The 17,968-nt window shown below is 34.3% G+C and overlaps 2 protein-coding genes across 3 annotated transcripts in view; one reads left to right on the top strand and one right to left on the bottom strand.

Moving 5' to 3' along the window:
• LOC138931799 (uncharacterized) overlaps positions 1–6,393 on the top strand; it is a 9,500-nt gene extending 3,107 nt beyond the window's left edge. The window contains exons 4-12 of one of the 2 annotated variants that reach the window (XR_011446681.1): positions 1,075–1,445; positions 1,873–2,398; positions 2,602–2,658; positions 2,851–2,978; positions 3,064–3,260; positions 3,558–3,674; positions 4,343–4,525; positions 5,794–6,033; positions 6,339–6,393. Coding sequence is in view for 1 of the 2 variants with exons in the window: in XM_070292931.1 (XP_070149032.1) it covers positions 1,149–1,445; positions 1,873–2,398; positions 2,602–2,658; positions 2,851–2,978; positions 3,064–3,260; positions 3,558–3,666 (1,314 nt within the window). In the remaining variant the exon portion in view is untranslated. Of the gene's footprint in view, positions 1–1,074; positions 1,446–1,872; positions 2,399–2,601; positions 2,659–2,850; positions 2,979–3,063; positions 3,261–3,557; positions 4,314–4,342; positions 4,526–5,793; positions 6,034–6,338 lie in introns of those variants that run through there. The other variant, XM_070292931.1, reaches the window with a different exon arrangement.
• Gbb (glass bottom boat) lies at positions 5,062–17,968 on the bottom strand. The gene is made up of 6 exons (XM_070292932.1): positions 16,254–17,968; positions 13,024–13,210; positions 10,018–10,172; positions 6,422–6,610; positions 6,205–6,281; positions 5,062–6,006 (listed from the first exon to the last, which is right to left on the bottom strand). The coding sequence occupies exons 1-6, from the start codon at positions 16,654–16,656 to the stop codon at positions 5,746–5,748; spliced, it is 1,272 nt and encodes a 423-aa protein (XP_070149033.1). The 5' UTR covers positions 16,657–17,968; the 3' UTR covers positions 5,062–5,745.

Genomic DNA, 17,968 nt, shown 5'->3' with positions numbered 1-17,968 from the left:
CTCTAAGGGGGGTATAGATTTCCTAGTAAATTCTTTCCTAAGAAAAATTCTTTGTATATATCCGAACTACCTGTTTGTAGCCGAGATGCAGCTGTGCTTACGAGTAACACAACCGTATCTTTACGTCACTTATCAATACACATCGTAGATTCGGACAGTTTCGTATAACAAAAAGATAATCTGCGATAAGAACCTTGTAAGAAACTTGCATAGATATTTCGTACTAACAGATTGAAGTCTATTATACAGTAATTTATTTAAGCGTAATAAAAGAAACGGCTTGATAGATGATATACTAAACATCCACCTCTTTTAAACACGTCAAGATTACGCGCAATGGATAAAGTGATAGTGTTTCGGTTTTCGATTTTTTTTTTTTTTTCAAAACACAATAAACAACTGAAAATGTAAACAATGGTATAGTTTCTATAAAGAATAGTAGGTTCTTGGAAGACAAAAATATACCTGGGAATAATTCTTAGAAAGAAATTATTGTTTGTTCTTTTTTAGATTTAGAATTTCCTCAGGTATTTTCTTCTTTAAGCAAAGCATTTTCTGTTTGGAGCTATAGAATACATAATAATTTTATATAATACATATTTTTTTTTAGTACAAAGAAGTAAAAGAACGACGCATACATTTCAAAATAACTTAAAATATAATTTATAATAAAATACTACACACACAATTATATTAAGTAATATATAACTTTATATACAGATAATAATTACTTAATATATAATATTAAGTAATATATTTAAGCATCATACACAGACATATCAATATATGTATTGTATGTATACAATATCAAATTTCTCAATTAGAAACGTTTTATTAAAAAAAAAAAAAAAAAAAAAAAAAAAAAAAAAAAAAAAAAAAAGAATTATAGTAGTGGAAGACACAATTTTTTATTGTTTGATAATGCAATAAAGATAATTATTTATTGTCATATTTATGTCACTTTAAAAAAAAAGATTTGTTTATAATTGTATATATATTGTATATAAATTATCTTACTGTAAACTAATTGCTGGATATTGATAATTGCACATACATATCATAAATGTATTTCAGGCGTCACGGTATATCTCTAAATTATCGATAACGAGATTTCTCCTAATGATTAGAAGAAATTAGACGTTTAGAAAATGGCGAAGATTAAAATATCTTCGTCGATAGATAATGGCACATTAACACAGGATGATGCTGATCTCACAAACATGAAGCTATATATGAATGTCAACGTGAAGAATTTAAAGACCAACAGAAGAGATGTTTTGTTAATTAGTTGTGTAAATGTTCTTCTTCTTATAATCTGCTTTATGATATTCAGAATAATTTCGATTACGACAGCACAAAATGAAGAAAACATAATACGAATTTACCGAACGTCGGAAGAAGTACATCGAAATTTATACAGAAAAATAAAAGATTTAGAAGTACGGGTAAGATGAATAGATTTCAATACAGATTTAAGATTAATTTTTACACGTTTTTTTATGTAGAAAGTTGTTAATTTTATATATATATATATATCTTTGTATGCACTCATCTATACGACTATAAATAAGCATAAATAATTTATATAATTGTAATATATGTTTCGAGTTTCGAGAATTAATCATCCACTTTTTTTATCGGGCGGAATGTGCATCATCTGATGTATGATGAATATCACGTGCACGATTTTTCTGTAGCTTGCTTTAGATAATCACGTATCACATAACAAATAAAAAAAAAATCTAACATTATCTTTTTGCTTTAGATGTGTGTTAAATTTTTATCATTATTTGAAAACTTGCTTTTATTTAGAAATTATAAGAATTTCCAATATTTTAGTATATCATATTTTTACTTGTTCCGGCATTTCAGATAAATAATATTATGTCGAGGCTCAAATACAGTAATCAAAATATAAATAGCGCTCGTCCGTGGCGTATCCCGTCGACAGATTATTCGAAGATTATCATTCGCGAGTCCGCTAATCTATTGAAAATAAAAAATGATCGCCAGTTCAATACTGCCTTGCTGATGGTCTTTGATATGAATAATTCGACGATTCCATCTGCTTCCGTTCAATCACTAGCCACACTGGATCGTCAAAATCATGTAGTTGAAAAAAATAGCAGTATTTTAAATATCATCAAGCCGATTTCGTCGATAAGATCAAAGGACAATTTGATCACCGAATCTAAGATAAAAAACTTGTCGCGTGAAAAGAGAGCTATATTGAGAATTGAAGCGCAAAATTACACGATGACGAAAAATGAGCGAAGCGGTGATGATACAATGGATATATCAAGAGAATCACGAGCGAGAAAAATACAGAGAGACGAAGGAAGAGGTAAAAAACGGCGACTAAATAGAAGAAGGCCCAAACGCAGTCGCAGGCGATTGGGTATATCTGTTTCTTTCTTTTTTTAAATCAACATATTATTTCTAAACTACTTGCTTGATTTACAGAAACAGATTAACTTGCGAATTATAATTATATTGGCTAATAAAAATTTCACTTAATTGATTCGCTAATATTTGGTTAACTCACAATTTATTTGAAGGAAGATTTCTAAACTCGAAAAATAATTTTAATTTGTCTTATAGACCCGGCAGTGGTTACGTTTGTTGGTGCAATACCGGAACAAGAGTTTAAAAATACAGGTATTTAATAATGAAAATAATATAATCATATTTTTTAAAGCTTTTTGAACTTATTAGATCAGCTAAATATAGCTAGATTTATTTATTTAATATAAATTCATATAATATATATTTTCAATTATTTTTAATTTTATTAAATAAATACAAAAAATTTATGTAACATATATCGAGAATAAAAAAAATAATTTTTAGTTTATATAGGACCATGGATCAAAAGTAGCAGAAGCAACGGTGCATATGATCTTACTAAGTTCTACTTGGCAGAGGAAAATTATTCGATTGAAGCTACCATAAGTGGTTTATATATGATCTCTGTACAGGTAGAAATTGAAATAATAATTATCAAATTAATATGTTTAGACATTCCTCTGTTTTCATTTATGCATAAAAAGATCACATTTATAGATTTTTTATTTTGGAAAATCGATAAATCATTCTTATTGGGTGTTGTTAAATTCTGAGGGTTCGTCAATGAAACAAAAGCTCATTACATGTGCCATCGCTTCTGTTAGTACAGCAGCAGAAGTATCATGCTATACGAGTATAACTACATATCTACAGAAAGGTGACAGATTATCTATACAACAACAGGAGAGAAACAGGTAAATACAAATATGTAAATATGTAAACTTTGAAAAATATAAGATATTAAAAAAAAAAAAATTTTATGATATTTATATTTTTTATATTGATGTGATTGTATTTGGTATTATTTATTATGAGAGAAAAATTTTTATTTTTCACTATTTCTTCGTGTCTGTACATTTTCAGATATTGTTGGGTTATTTTTGCTTTACTAATTCTGAGATACATATTATCATTGATCCTGTGTGATAAAATACGTGATATCTTCAAATTACTAATGCAAAATAAATTTCAAATAAATATTGTATTTTTAGATTGGTTAATATGCGAGAGGGATATAGTCAGGTCCAACTTGTGCTACTTGCCAATGATAAGCACAGAAGAGGGCTAAGACATAACGCAAATAAAGATTTACAAGTATAGATATAAATGTATGTTAAGTTGACACACTAATATATCAACAACTGTTTTGGTTATAATATTGCATTTGTAACATCGCAACTGTGACATTGTAACTTGTAACGATCATAAATCGAAGGTTGTGATTAAAATAACTAAAATCAAAGAACTTAAATTTACAAAGGATAATGAATGGCAACTTAAGTTTTGTGATTTTTAAGATATGTTAGTAAGATACATATGATATCGTAATGTTGCTACTATAGCCATGTTCCAAAATTCACTGTCAGTACTGGAAATCTATAATATATATTACATGAACTATAGATTTTCAATACTGGCAGTGAATTTTGAAACACAGCCTATATTTAACAAAGCATATAATCTACCAATGAAAGTTACACAATAGTGTAACTCTTACCTATTCATATAATATCCGAAAGCCATAGACATAAGAATATAAGAAAGACAAGAGCAAGATATGTATGTACCTCTTTAAAAGAGTATGAATTGCAAAATTTGAGTCAATCATACTGATAACAAATTATAATTAATTTCTCAGGTTTTATTCCATAGATATTTTCTTTTTTAATATCTGTTGACAATTATTTTAAATGATTATCTGTTATTTAGTTACCAACATAAAAAATACAATCAATACTTGTAATCTAATGACATTTTATTAATTTGTTTTTTATAGATTTTCTATATACATTTATATTCGACATATACATATCTTTATGTAAGGAAAGGTCCCTTATGCGAAAGAATAATATGCAACTTTTACTTCCAAGGAATCAAATCAATTAAAGATGTAATGTTAGTATTATGGATAATTTGTAGAAAATTAGTTATAAAGACTCGCAAATTGCTCAGTTTGAAGGTAAATATTAATTGATTTTTATATACACTTTTATAAATGCTAGTGAGTAAGAAAAGTTTTATTACTTTTTTGTATTATAGTTAGCTATTAGAAACTTGACATTGTGCCAACGTAATAAGAATAAGTAAAAAAGTATAAAAAGTTATAAGAATAATTTTAATAAAATATCAAGAAGACTTTAATGTCGATTTCACACATGTACCGTTATTTATAATAAACTATTGCATTTTAAAAACCTTATAAATTCATCAAACTTTATTTTGATTTTACTGAAAGACTGTGAAAAAATATGAATTTTGACTACTGTTTATGCTCTGACATTGTGTAACGATATGTATTTATGAAACTGATAAATTAATAGAGAAACTTCATGTGTATTTGATACAGTAAATATTTGTAATTTAGAATTTATTTATTATTTATTTGTATTCATTATGCATATATAATATTCAGTAAAAAGTATATACAAAGGTATATTTACAATGATGATATACAGAACTTACAACCTAACATGAACATGTAATAACTGTCTGGTTTTATATATGCTTGTATAACTAATATACGCGCTAACATGTTTTATTATTAATAATTTATGTTATCATTTTTAAATATACATCTATGCGCCTATACTATAAATAAAAAAACTATTTGGTAATCATGGATCCATTTATAATACGCGACCGAGAAAATATGATTTTTCACTACGAATTAAGTCGATTCGCCAGACAATTTTTTCTTTTAGGCAAATGTTTTATCCGAATACTTTCTTTTTTTGTAATACATTGCAAGGAAACCAGCGATGCCATTATTAATACGATATCGCGCAAAAGATTTTATTATTCGGTTAACTATGTTTTATCTTGTTGACAGTTTGTCTGATTGATGTGATCAATCTACATATTAATCCTTAAATGAATAATCTCTTTTATATTACCGAAATACAATATATATAAAATAGTTGAACAGCATAATAAAATAGGAATTTATAGATAGAATTAATTTATAGATAGAAATAATTTGTATCTTATGTCGCTCCAAAACTGTTATACAAAAACGCTGCACAATAATATTTGTCATTTTTTTATTTAATACATAAAGTATAGGAGAGGTAAAACATGTTTCCTTTGCCTTCTGCTAAATTTGTTAGCTTTTAGACTTGCCGAGATTCCGGTTCCAACAACAGAATTCGGAAAGTAATCGAGAATTATCGCGAAGACAATTTAATGACAGCCGCAACTCTTGACGACCATATTCTTGTATTTTTTTAGAATGACATTGCTTTCATCCAGGAAGTACAGTACCGAGATGGCTGAGAGCTTAGTGGGTGCGCAACAGGGCTTGGGCACTTTGCCCGGGCTCACTAGATGCACCAGTGTTTGAACTATCGCGTGGTTGGTCGCGTTCATATGAGCGTTCAACGGAAAGTTGCAATCCCCGCTGCAATAATACGCATCGTATCCATCTGGCGCGATAATCCAATCCTGTGAGACAAATGTTGGGAAGAAATCGTAAGGAATAAAATACATAGCGTACGTTATTTAAGGTTCCTCGTTGCAGCCATGTCGGATGTAAAGACGACAAATAATTATCTGATCTTTTACTTTTCTAATCGTAATCCAACATACTGCGGCTGCGACGAAGACCGGAAGCTACAAGATATACTGATTAATTCCACTTACCTGCCACTGCAAATCACGAAAACTGACGTACAATGTTTGGATTCTGCATGTTCGCGAGTAAAATGTCGCACCAGTATCTAAAAAAATATCTTTTCGTCAATACAAATATTTCATCAATTTATAAATTTTACTAGGTTTTGACATAGTGAAAAAGATTTTCTAATCAAGTTAACGTATATTTCAATTAAGTCGAAATTATAACATAATATATACATACCAGTATAAGGATTGGTCCGATAATCCCAACTAGTGGATTCGCTTTTCTTCTTCCTTCTGGCATCGCGTTTCTGACGGACTTTGGATTCCCTTATCCCCGAACTCTTGAAATAACCCACCATGAAGGGTTGTCTATCAAGCTCACCCCGAAACTCTACGATCCCAATATCTTCCGGTCTCACTTCATGCACTGTGAATACGATATATTGATTGAAGATGCGAATGGATAACACACTTATATGATGCTAGTTATAATAGTATGTATGTGATAATTTATTCTGGGAATATATCTTTGGAATAAAAGTATAACGCACGCAAAGAGAATTCGGAAAGTATAATCATAAAATAACAAAAGAAAAAAGAAATAATATATAAAAGAGAAAGAAGAAATATGCTGTACAAAGAAGCGGTAGAAATATCGGCATATATTTTTATCGAGGTATCGTTACACATTAGAATCGCTATGCGCTTTTGCGATGCGAGAACAGAACTCCTGTTTACATATTTCTTTACATAGAATCGCCTCCGTAAGTAGAATGTATTGGATAAATGTATGTTTATTAGAATGCGTCTCTCTTAGGATTATTAATAGTCAACCTTCATGAATATTGAACGCTTAAGAATCAAGAATCTCGGCGCAAAGTCACACAGCTGGCCTATCTTAGACATTCACTTTGAACGTACCAACGTTCCAATCGTCTTAATTACTTTGGAAAATTCCAGGATTACAATATTTGAAGTATTTTTGAATGAATTATTTATTGAAACACATATTTATCATTTCTTAAATAATAATTTTATAACATCTAATAAGTCTATCGTTAGAAAATTGTGCTTTCTCTTGTAATTATCTATTGATATCTTTCCTCCCACTTTGTTGCGAATAAAGTCTTGAGAGAGAGAGAGAGAGAGAGAGAGAGAGAGAGAGAGAGAGAAAGAAGCTAATATTTTTTTATATAATATTGTATTCGTTTGATAATTTCAGACGCTGTGTAAATCGATGATTTCTCGGCGCTAAATACTTGGTTGCGGCAAACTATCGTATGCAAATGATCGGGGATATCTGCTATCGCCAGTGGTACAGCAGGCGCACCGCGAGTCCGAGAAAGCTAGTAAATTGACCAGCAGGAATGCGCATTCGCCGTGATTGCGGCGGACACCTGCCGCCGCAGTTGTTGCACTTTGCACGCTTGAGGAATGCATCGATGGGATTCTCGGAGTGGACGGGAGAGACATCGCGAGAGATCGCGTATTCAAGTGCATTCAAGTTCAAGTAATTTTTATCATCTTTTCCTATTCATGGTCGGCTGGCATACACGGCTAGAACCTTAGCAATCGATCAAGGAATGAATGATCGTATTAAATGTATGCTCTTGTATAGTCCCGGAACAATTTCCGATAGACAATACAATTTTTGACAATTAAGACTCTCGTGACTCTCTGATCTTGTTTTCTAATAATATTATTAAAATCGTCACCACAGACTAGAAGAAACTATATTAGAATCAAGAAGTATAAACATATGATTATCGTCAGCTTATATTTCGGATTAGCTTATATTTAGATATAGCCAATGTATCCTTGGAATTTCTCGCGAGAGAAACACGCGGTAGGAAAGAGAGAGAAAGAGGCAGGAATCAGGCGTAAAGATTCGTGAGAGACATGTGACTCTCTGATCTTGCGTTTTATATCGAACGATCAAAGGTAAACCGGTTGCGCGTTCTGAAGAGTGAGACAAGAGGAAAGAGGAAAGCAGCTAGATGAGAGAGAGAGAAGCAAGTAATGAAATAATCTAGGCGCGGCAAACAACAAACCGCACTTGTATATATGCACACACTTATCGATAAATGCGCATACAAATGCACATAGTCGCAGGTGCAATTTGTATACACTTGAATCATTAATATATTCAATGTTATTTGTCATATTGCCATTTTTACTACAATTATATATATATATATATATATATATATATATATATATATATATATATATATTTAAATACAGTTTACCAGAATTTAGCAGATCAAACAGTAAATATTTTTTATTTCAATAAAACACCGTATCCTTTACCGAGTCGAATATAAAGATCTCTAAATATTTGACAACAAAATAGAACAATTTTGGTACAAAATAAATAACAAAAACATCCAATATATAAACATACTTTCACGTTATAACTAAACAAATCAATCTCTTCTGCAAAAACCATTACATTTGTATTATGGGATCAATCAGATTTTTCATTTCGATAATCTAATAAACAAGTGTAACTATCTTATCGATCTTCATTCCTCAACTGTCCTCGTACAGAGACATCCAATGGCCGAAAAATCTCTGCCTCTTTATATATCTTATTTTTTTTTTTTTCTCTTTCTTTTCTTACTTAAGATTACCCGTCCTCTTGAATTCAACGCGAATACATCTCGTATTCGTGAGTATATCTCGTCAGTGTGGGAAGCCATCGTAGAAACGATGTATCTCGAATAGTAACAAAGTGTGCGAGTGAATCGCGAACATGATCAAGCAAACTTATTCAAGGGAATAATTTTAAAAGCAATAATAGAACATGTGCACTTTTTTGCGCCTAATTATAAGATATAAGATATAAGATATAAGATATAAGATATAATTACGTTATGAAGTATATAAAGAGAATATAATGATATCGAGAGGAAAATGTTGGAAACAAAGATTTAATAACAGTTCTATAAAAAAATTATATGAATAAATGTCCAATATTTCGAAATTTATTTTATGCAATTTTGCGACTGTATTATATATAATATAGTGTGTCAGTCTTTTTCTATGACAAGAACTTTTAAATGGGTGAAAAATTTGCAGCATCAAGGAATTACTAAGATAAAACGATAACTAAGTATCAACGATATCAAATATCCAAGAAGACCAGGAAGAGATTCAAGATTCAACAGAGGCGTTGTTAAGCTACTAATCTTTCATATCACGCACACGAGCTAAGCAGAACAAAAGTGTGGCAGTAAGAGCGCTGAACAGGTGTAACATTGAAGAGAGACACGAATACACGATCGTTAAGGATATAATCCGTTAAAAATTACTTCTCCAAATAAACTATTTCTTTCAAAGCTACGTTAAATATCGTACGTAATACAGATGGCCTTTAATTTTTAATGCCTGAAGAATTGATTAATATTGTTTTATCTGTTATATTTTTCTCATGTTTGAAAGTAGGTACATTTCCAAATAACGTAAGAGTTAAAACTCGAATTCGCGCTTTACTTGCGATCCAATCTCGATAAACATCGTATGTGTTTACATCAAGTCGTTCTATATTTAGCGCGCTATTCCCAAGAAGTCGGGCTGAGAAGTTTCGGAACGGAAACACAGTTAATAGGAGGAGACTCTCATCCATAAAGGTGAAGTAATACTTCTTTAAAACTCTTAATGCGGGAATGTTCTCTTTTTTAGAAATATCGCATTACGTTATTAGTAACAACTTCTCCGATATAAGTGGAGAATACAACTCGCTATTTTGAATTTTATAATAAATGCCTTGTAGTTTTTGTCAAGATGAAAATAATAAGATAATATGCAATTATGAATAAATGCACTACTCACCGAAACGATCGGCGGGATGCACAGAGAGATATAGTCCTCGATTTCCATCGGGGTTGTTCACCCAATGATCGAGAGCTTCGGTGACGTTCAATGTCAGCCAACCCTCTTGGCTAGTCGTTATATTTATGGCATCGACGTATTGTAATTCTCGAGTCCTGAAATATTAAAATAAATCATATATTCTATATGATTATACATATCTGGATTTGCACTAAACAATGTAAAGATAAATATAGATTCTTTTATCGTGTAATGTAATTATCATATTAATTTTCCAATCTATACTATTAAATTAATTCGCAGAATCGAGGCATTGATATCGAGGCATGATAATATTACTGACTATTTAAAATTTAATATTAAACAGTTACATGCGTACTCTTTAAAGTCTGGTCTAAAAATATTTAATTTCGACAAAAACTGGTTGTATTATCAAAATAAAAATGAATGCTTATGAAAAGCTTGTGTGCACTCTGTGCATCCTCGAATATAAAAAATTCATGTACATAGAGGAATCCCTTAGATAAATAAATCAAATATATTTGTAAGATAACTTGTTGTGTCACGATACATATATATTTTTATTTAAATCTTAATTCAGATTTCAAACGATTATATTATATGAAAATGTGAATATCATACAAACTTATTAATTACAGTGCAATGACAGGTATTCTTGTTTTGTGTCAATAAGATGTGTATGTGCATGTACATACTAATATTGTGTTTTCAACAGCATACGCATGATGTATCGCGGCACGAAGATGCTTTGTCGTGATTCTCTGGATTGTAATTTCTAATTAATCACGAAGCCTCGCGCGTGCCTTGCATCAATAAGGACTCAGTAAAGAAACACACACCGATCATTGTTCATTAAGCAAATGATCTTCGCAGCATCTAGCTTTTATCGCTTTTCTGCGGATCGATTATCGTGATTGAACGAACTGGGCGTGTTCTTTAAAGCCGAGCTTTTCGATGATTTCTCGTTTAATCAAATATAAAGATTGAATGTGAATTCGATTTATTACTTTGATGAATCTAGATTGAATGCCCAAGCAACCTTTTTTCCGAAAAAGAAGTCGAAATTTTTATTGTAATAGAAAATCAGATCAATTGACATTCAATTCTGCAAAACAATTGTCTATATTATTTATTCGTATAAATAATTTAGATATTATATTATTATTATTTCATTGCATGAAATTAAATATAATAAATTTCACGCGCTTTAAATTTGACATAATCTTGTTTTAAAAGCTTTAGAGATTTTTGAAATTTTTTAGAAGCTTTGTTTCAATCTTCATTTACAAGAGATTGGTATCTCGCCATTTTAATTTCAAATGTAACTTCTCTCAGTTCAAGAAGAACGTTTACCATTGGAATTCCGTAATATAATGATGTACCGCGAAGAGATCTTATTACGAAAGCAACGAGTCGCCAACTTGTCTCGCGACGAAGCAGAGGCAGGAGGAGGAAAAGGAGGAGGTGGAGGATGCGTCACGCATAGTTTGACTTTGATGGAAAGAGCCGAAACAGCCGGCGAAAAGGGTAAGAGGAGGAGAGAGAAAGAGAGAGAGACGCAGCCTCTGAACGCAACTGCGTAGGCGGAGGAGACGGAGAATACGAAGAGAGCCTGTTAGCCCGTCTCCACGGCTAATTTACCTCAATTTACGGAATAGTGTTTCCTGTCAGGGCTCAGTATATCGGTCAGGCTCAGGTCGTAATGCCATCAAAATTCTCGGGGAGGGAGAAAGAAAGACAAAGCGAGACGTGCCGTCGGCTGTCATTCTACAATTCCTCATAGTAAATCAAAAGACTGAAAAGCCGAGCAGCTACTAGGTGACCGAAACTGCGAAACGACAGGATATTGAATAGATAACTAGAACAATAATGGTTATTCCTTCGTAGTTATAAATGATATATTATGATTTTTTTGTATAAGAATAGTGAAGCCGATTATATACATCAAGTAAGCAGATGACCGTTAAATTTTCATATGACTACTCAGCAAATGGCTATCAAAACCTCAAAGAAGAAGTATTATTGAAATTGATTACAAAAATTGATTTTTTAACGAATTTGAAAGGCAATTAGAGTTCTAAAAAAACACAATGCAAGACAATTATCGGATATCTATCGAAATTAATATAAAAGAATACTTAAAAGTGTACTCTAACATTTACAAGCGTTAAGAAGAGTTACGACGACGGCCGTTAACGGTGATGGATTGTTTCATGATTCACGATTTGTGTGACGGAGCGGTACGTCTATTAGATGAAGCGTCTCTAGACAGACCGTCGCCGTTTACCGCCGGCGTAGAGGAGGTTTGCCCTCTTGGATGAACTCACCACGCTTGCCTTTTTACGATTCAGTTCCCATCCGAACGGGATGGCGCCCGCCGGTAGTCCTGTGGCTACCGTCCATCATCTTTGAATCGCGATATACTTTCGGCAGTTATCTACCGATTATCCGTTCCTTGCACAGATAATTTCCTCTAAACTTCTAAATGTAATTATATTTTCCAGGTATGATAATAAGAAGGAAAATTGAATGAACGTCCAAATGTCACTCGTCTTCCGAATAAGAAAGATACAGAAAGAGACAAGATAAAGAAGTCGAAGATGAAAGAGGAGGTCCGGAATATTCTCCTTCTGCAGGTAGAACAAATACTTGGGACTTTTTCGGCGAAGGGGATTAAGGACCTTCTAATTAGAGGTACGATGACGATGTCAAAAACCGCGAAGGCTGCCCGAAGGAATATGAAATTGGTCTAATCCAGGCGTCCTTGGACAAAAGCGAGCGAACGACAAATACAATTTTTCCTTTATACTTTATTATTAATAATGTGAAAATGTTCAATCCTTTGCAAGCTTTTTAAAATTTGAATTTCAATATATCGCGTTCTCTCTAACATTTCCTTTATTTTTCCCATATACATTCTAGATTAAAATAATATAAAATTCTAGATAATTATTATGGAATAAATATATAGAGAATATATCTTACCCATTCTCGGTCTTCAATACTCGATACACGGTGATCGTGTGAGACCCATGATTCTTGCGACCCTTGACGTCCGCCCCGCGGTACAGCCTGAGTTCAGCGCCAATTATATGTTCTTGAGGTGGTACTTCGGACACGTCGAACCAGAGCCTCTTCCCACGTTCATGCCTCACCCCGGGAACATGATGATCTATTTTAAATTACAAGTCTACGATCAGTTCAGGAGTGCTAACAATAATAATCATGTAACAAAAGCTCGCATCATTCGTACATTTGATTTCAGAATCATAAATCTTATTGAACTTATGAGATTTCAAAATTTATACACCATATTAAAATGTATATTCATGACAATATTATGTTTTTGATATGTGACTATAATATTACATCTCGAGAAAATTCTATATGTTTATTATTGTCTTGGTCAAGATTTCGAAAATGTATATATACATATATTTCTATCGTTTTTGGAATTCTACTAATGCGAACTATTTTTAGGGTTGTAAATGGCTACTCTTATCGATGCGACTCAACCTTGAAATCTGTGACTCACAGTTCGGTCAAACCACTTTACGAAAATCTTTAGATTTACAATGGAACGATAATTAGGCTCTCTTCCCGACGAGAAGATAACATTTTTGGAGATATTCGTTATCGCGAAACGAAACCTGCATGAAAAGAGCACCGGTCGATAATGGGACCCTTGGTGAGCCCACTTGAACTCTCCGAGGAGGCCCTTAGAAATGAATCGTGGACAATTCGCAGCGTGAAATCGACCTCTTTCTTTCCGCCAAAGCAGCCGCCGTCCTACGAGCAAAGGAAAGGTAGTAAGAGAGAAGTACCCTTCCTTCCTTCGCAGTAGACTCGATGCCGGGAAGGGGAGGCCTCTAAGTAATGCCTAATGCCTCTACTGAAGTGGGCGGCGAGATTCGAAGAGGGACGCGAGAGGAGAATGAGAGGGAGGGGGAGGACATAAAAATTTGTTTTGTTTTTTCGTTCCGACGGTCGCATTCCAACGGTACCAGATTGCCGGGGCCTCCTCGACTCTCGGGGTGGTCCCAAATAGCTTTTAGGACCGTCTTGGAACGTTCTGTGGCGAGCCGTGCGTTTTTGTTTTTTACGTTGTGCCGCCGCGCTGTACCTTCCCATCGCCTCCCCTTCCGCGTCTCCTTACACGTATGTATGTGTTTTCATATATGTACAGATAGTAAGACATAGAGAGAGAAAGAGAGAGAGGAATGGGATAGAATAAAGTTTCACGAACTTTCTTTTAATTCCCGAGATGATAAATTCTTTGAAAGCGTTTTTGCCATCACTCAATTCGACACATCACTTTGATACATGAATTGTCTTTTTTTCTGTTAAAGAACTAGAATGACACGGTACTTTGATAAACATATGTGCGCATCATGAATGAATAAAAAAAGGGAGCGAACTATTCTCATATGGATATTGGCACACTCCTCTCTCCCGATCAGATCTGTTACATTTAATTCCGTTGGTGATCCATCCATCTCCAGAATCCAGCATTCTAATCTTCATAATTCATAGCCATGCCATTCTCCCTCCGGGCAATTGGCCGTCCCGCTGTCCGCGCGAAGGAGGAAGATTGTACGGGAGGGAAGTAGGAAAAGGGAGCAAAAGGACGCGGGACGAGTTCGGGCCCCCAAGTTGAGACATTTTAACCTGCCCGTGGCTTCGCGCGAGGAAAGAGAGAGAGAAAGAGAGAAAGAGATACTTATTGACTCGTCTTTCCCAGGGGGGTATCCTACGGTTGTAGAGGGACGAGGAGAAACTTTGTACATAAGATATACGGCCTATGGCGAGCGCGTGTGTATCTGAATTAATCCCGTCCCTGTTTTTCGGTTCCTCTGCATCTCTATATTTCTGTCCCCTTATCTCTCTCTATACTTGCCTGTACGCAACGATTTGCGACTTGTTATAGCTACTATCGGATTTATATGCATGCCGCATCTCGCGTCGAATAGTCTAGAACGTTTCTCACCGACGTGAGGACGACAGCGAAATAGAAAACCAGACATACGAACGGAAAGGAGAGAGGGAGGAGGAGGAGGAGGAGAAGGCAGTAACGGGTTTCCGAGGAATCTGATGTTCCCTCTTCCTCTTTCCTTTTCTCTCTTCTTATCTCATTCTCGCGAAATATGTCTCGTTCGATGTTTCAAATCGATTCCTTGTACCATTCATACCATGATCTGCGTCATGAGTAGGAAAAAGAAGAAAAAGAAAGAGAAATTTTATCTTAAATTTTTATCGAAAGTTGCACGGAATTTAATGGCAAAATTGTTAAATAGCGATAATATAATCCTATAAATTTTACATTTGTCGATTATTGTCGAGAAGGTGTGTTTTTTTATCCTCCTCGTGACCTCATCCCTCAAGAACGTACGCGGAAAAGTATTCTTGTTTCTTTAATCTTATCGACTTCTCTTTAAAGGATTTTCACTTTTCTTCAGGAAAACATTTTCGAAAATGCTTAATATCACGTGGAATTCGAAAACTGCGAGAAGATGCTCGAGTATATCAGGTAAAAAAAAAATTTTTTTAGATGATTAATTAAATTAATTTATTTCCTGTGTAAAATTATTTTTAAGACTGATTTTATATAAAAGGAAAACGATTCAAAACTTTTTCTATTTTTTATGTTTTTGTGCGTTATTTTATGCAACATATATTTGTATTCTCATCAACAATATATCAGCTAATTACTTCTTTTCCGAAACAGCACAGAGATGTCACGCGTCAAATAAATCACTGTGTATTTGAACTTGTGATGCGAATGTCGGCGGGTGAATGAACGCGAGGAAGGTATCACTTTATTTGCGTGGTATCTTCTGCGATAGAACTTTTAAGCATAGATCCTTCGATGAATCTGGCATGGATTTTGTTTTCTGATTAGTAAAAATCTGATATGACTTTTTTGCAACTTTCTGAAATTAAAATTGATATGTTTGTATTTATATGTTCTGTATCTTAAAATAAAGTATTGATGAAATTGGCTAAATATTTGTTTCTTAAAAATCTAATTCATGAGAAAATTTTGATATTTTTCTGTTTTTCGTCTATGATTAAGAAACTCGATTGATGTTTTCTGATTTTAATCAACTGCAAAAGTCGGAATTAATCGAAAAGGATCTATCTATTTCTCTAAAATACTCTGTATTAATGTCTATTCTTTTCAGTAGACTTCTAAAATTCGATTCGGAATCACTTACTGTGTGGCGCGAAGGTCATGATAACGTCGCTCTGATCGATCGCCTTTAGATCCTGGCCAGTGAGATCGAACTCTCCAGCCTTGCGATGATGATGTGTCGCATGTTTCTCTTCCTCGTCCTCGCCGAGAGTATTCTTGTAAATGTCTATCAGAAACTTGGGCGCCGATCTCTTGACCTGGGGAGGCCTGCCGATAGTGTTTCGTGGACGATCCGGAAGCCCCAGCAAATTCAGAAACTCATGCTCCAACTCACGTTTTTCACGCTGGCTGACTACACGATGGACCACCGTCTGGTCGAACCCGTTGTCCACGTATAGACCGCTCATCCTCTCGGTGCTACCGATGCTGATTAGATTGCCGAGGATCGTTGTGAGGAACAACAGAATGGAAAGCCGGACTGACATGTTGACGACGTTGAATAGAGGCCGAGGTATATTATTTAATCGCAAGGTTTTTTCTTTCTATCTTTCCTCTCGATTTTCTGTCCGTCTTATTCACGAAAGAAAAGTTTCTGATCTTTATTTTGTTTTATAATTCCTATAATTCTTTTACTGTATAAAACACGTCCGTTTTTTTCAGCTATCAGTTATGAAAAGTTCTACAACTATTTAGAGCGAGTGCTTGAAACGAACGATTCAATAATCACCGAATTAAAAATATTCGATAATTTATAGTAGCTGTCCGTTTCAAGAATCTCAGTATAAACAGCTTACAATCTTTGGGGACTTAATTATTCGATCGCGAGTTGGCGATCGAGATTCTTGAATAACGGTGATTTTGATCGAATGTGCGCGTTGCGATTTCGTTGCCAGGAATATGGACATTGCGTGCTCGCAGACAATCAGCAACTTTTCGTCTTCGAGTGTCCTTAGTGGCTTAATGATCTCGTACTGCGACTCGTTCCGCTATTTCGCCTTCCGCTGGTACCGCGAAAATCTTGAAGAAAACGATTATCACGATCGTCGTTTTTGTTGACGCGTGTCAAATATTCTGCATCGATACAACTGTATCGGGATTTGACAACTTCGATGACAGAGATCAGAAATTTACGGTGCATTGCGTCTTTTCTGATGATCAGTCCAGCGTTTTCGCTCTTACGATACTCTTACGTTATACCAGAAATAACTATCACAAACTCTACCCTTCAACGTTTTGGTCTCGCTCATCTCTTTCTTCACTTGCGACGAAAACACAACATGTCAATCTTTCCGCGCATATCACCTTGTTGATCTTCCCGAAAGAAGCGAGTCAGTCCGTGATGACCGTTGATCGCAAAACGATCGGTCACTTTGCCTGCTCGTCTCGGCGAAGTATATATCCTTGTTCCTTCTATAGTACTTCAGGATACTTCTCCGACACACTTTATTACCGTACTAACGCAATATCGCAGAAATGACAAATCAGGATCAGGACCGATTATCCATGATAAACGACAGTCGTGCTCTTCGATCAGCAATGTGTATTTCTAAAATCATATCGAATGATCTTGCGAGATGCGTCTATCAACAGATTATAATAGGAACCAACACGAACGCTCGTCGTCAATGGACTGTGAATGACTATAGGTCACCGTGGATGACTCCTGGCGACTCTCGCGATGCCAGTGGCAGTCTGTTTGTCTGGCCCATGCCAGTCGTCGTCCCGAGTCGTCTCTCAGCGAGCTCACCGCCTCCCAGGCCCGTACCGTGGGGCCTGATCGGCCCCACTCCCGTCACT

The sequence above is a fragment of the Polyergus mexicanus genome, unplaced genomic scaffold, assembly GCF_030449975.1.
Source record: "Polyergus mexicanus isolate NDT 795.1 unplaced genomic scaffold, iyPolMexi1.0 SCAF_3, whole genome shotgun sequence".
Taxonomy (NCBI): Eukaryota; Metazoa; Arthropoda; class Insecta; order Hymenoptera; family Formicidae; genus Polyergus; species Polyergus mexicanus.
This window is presented reverse-complemented; position numbering and strand designations above follow the sequence as displayed.

Excerpts from the sequence above, each read along its gene's own strand:
- Gbb (XM_070292932.1), bottom strand. The coding sequence starts at position 16,656 with ATGTCAGTCCGGCTTTCCATTCTGTTGTTCCTCACAACGATCCTCGGC. Across the intron at positions 10,173-13,023 it reads GTATTGAAGACCGAGAATGG|GACTCGAGAATTACAATACG; the intron begins GTAAGATATATT and ends TTAATATTTCAG. Across the intron at positions 6,007-6,204 it reads TTCGTGATTTGCAGTGGCAG|GATTGGATTATCGCGCCAGA; the intron begins GTAAGTGGAATT and ends TTTGTCTCACAG.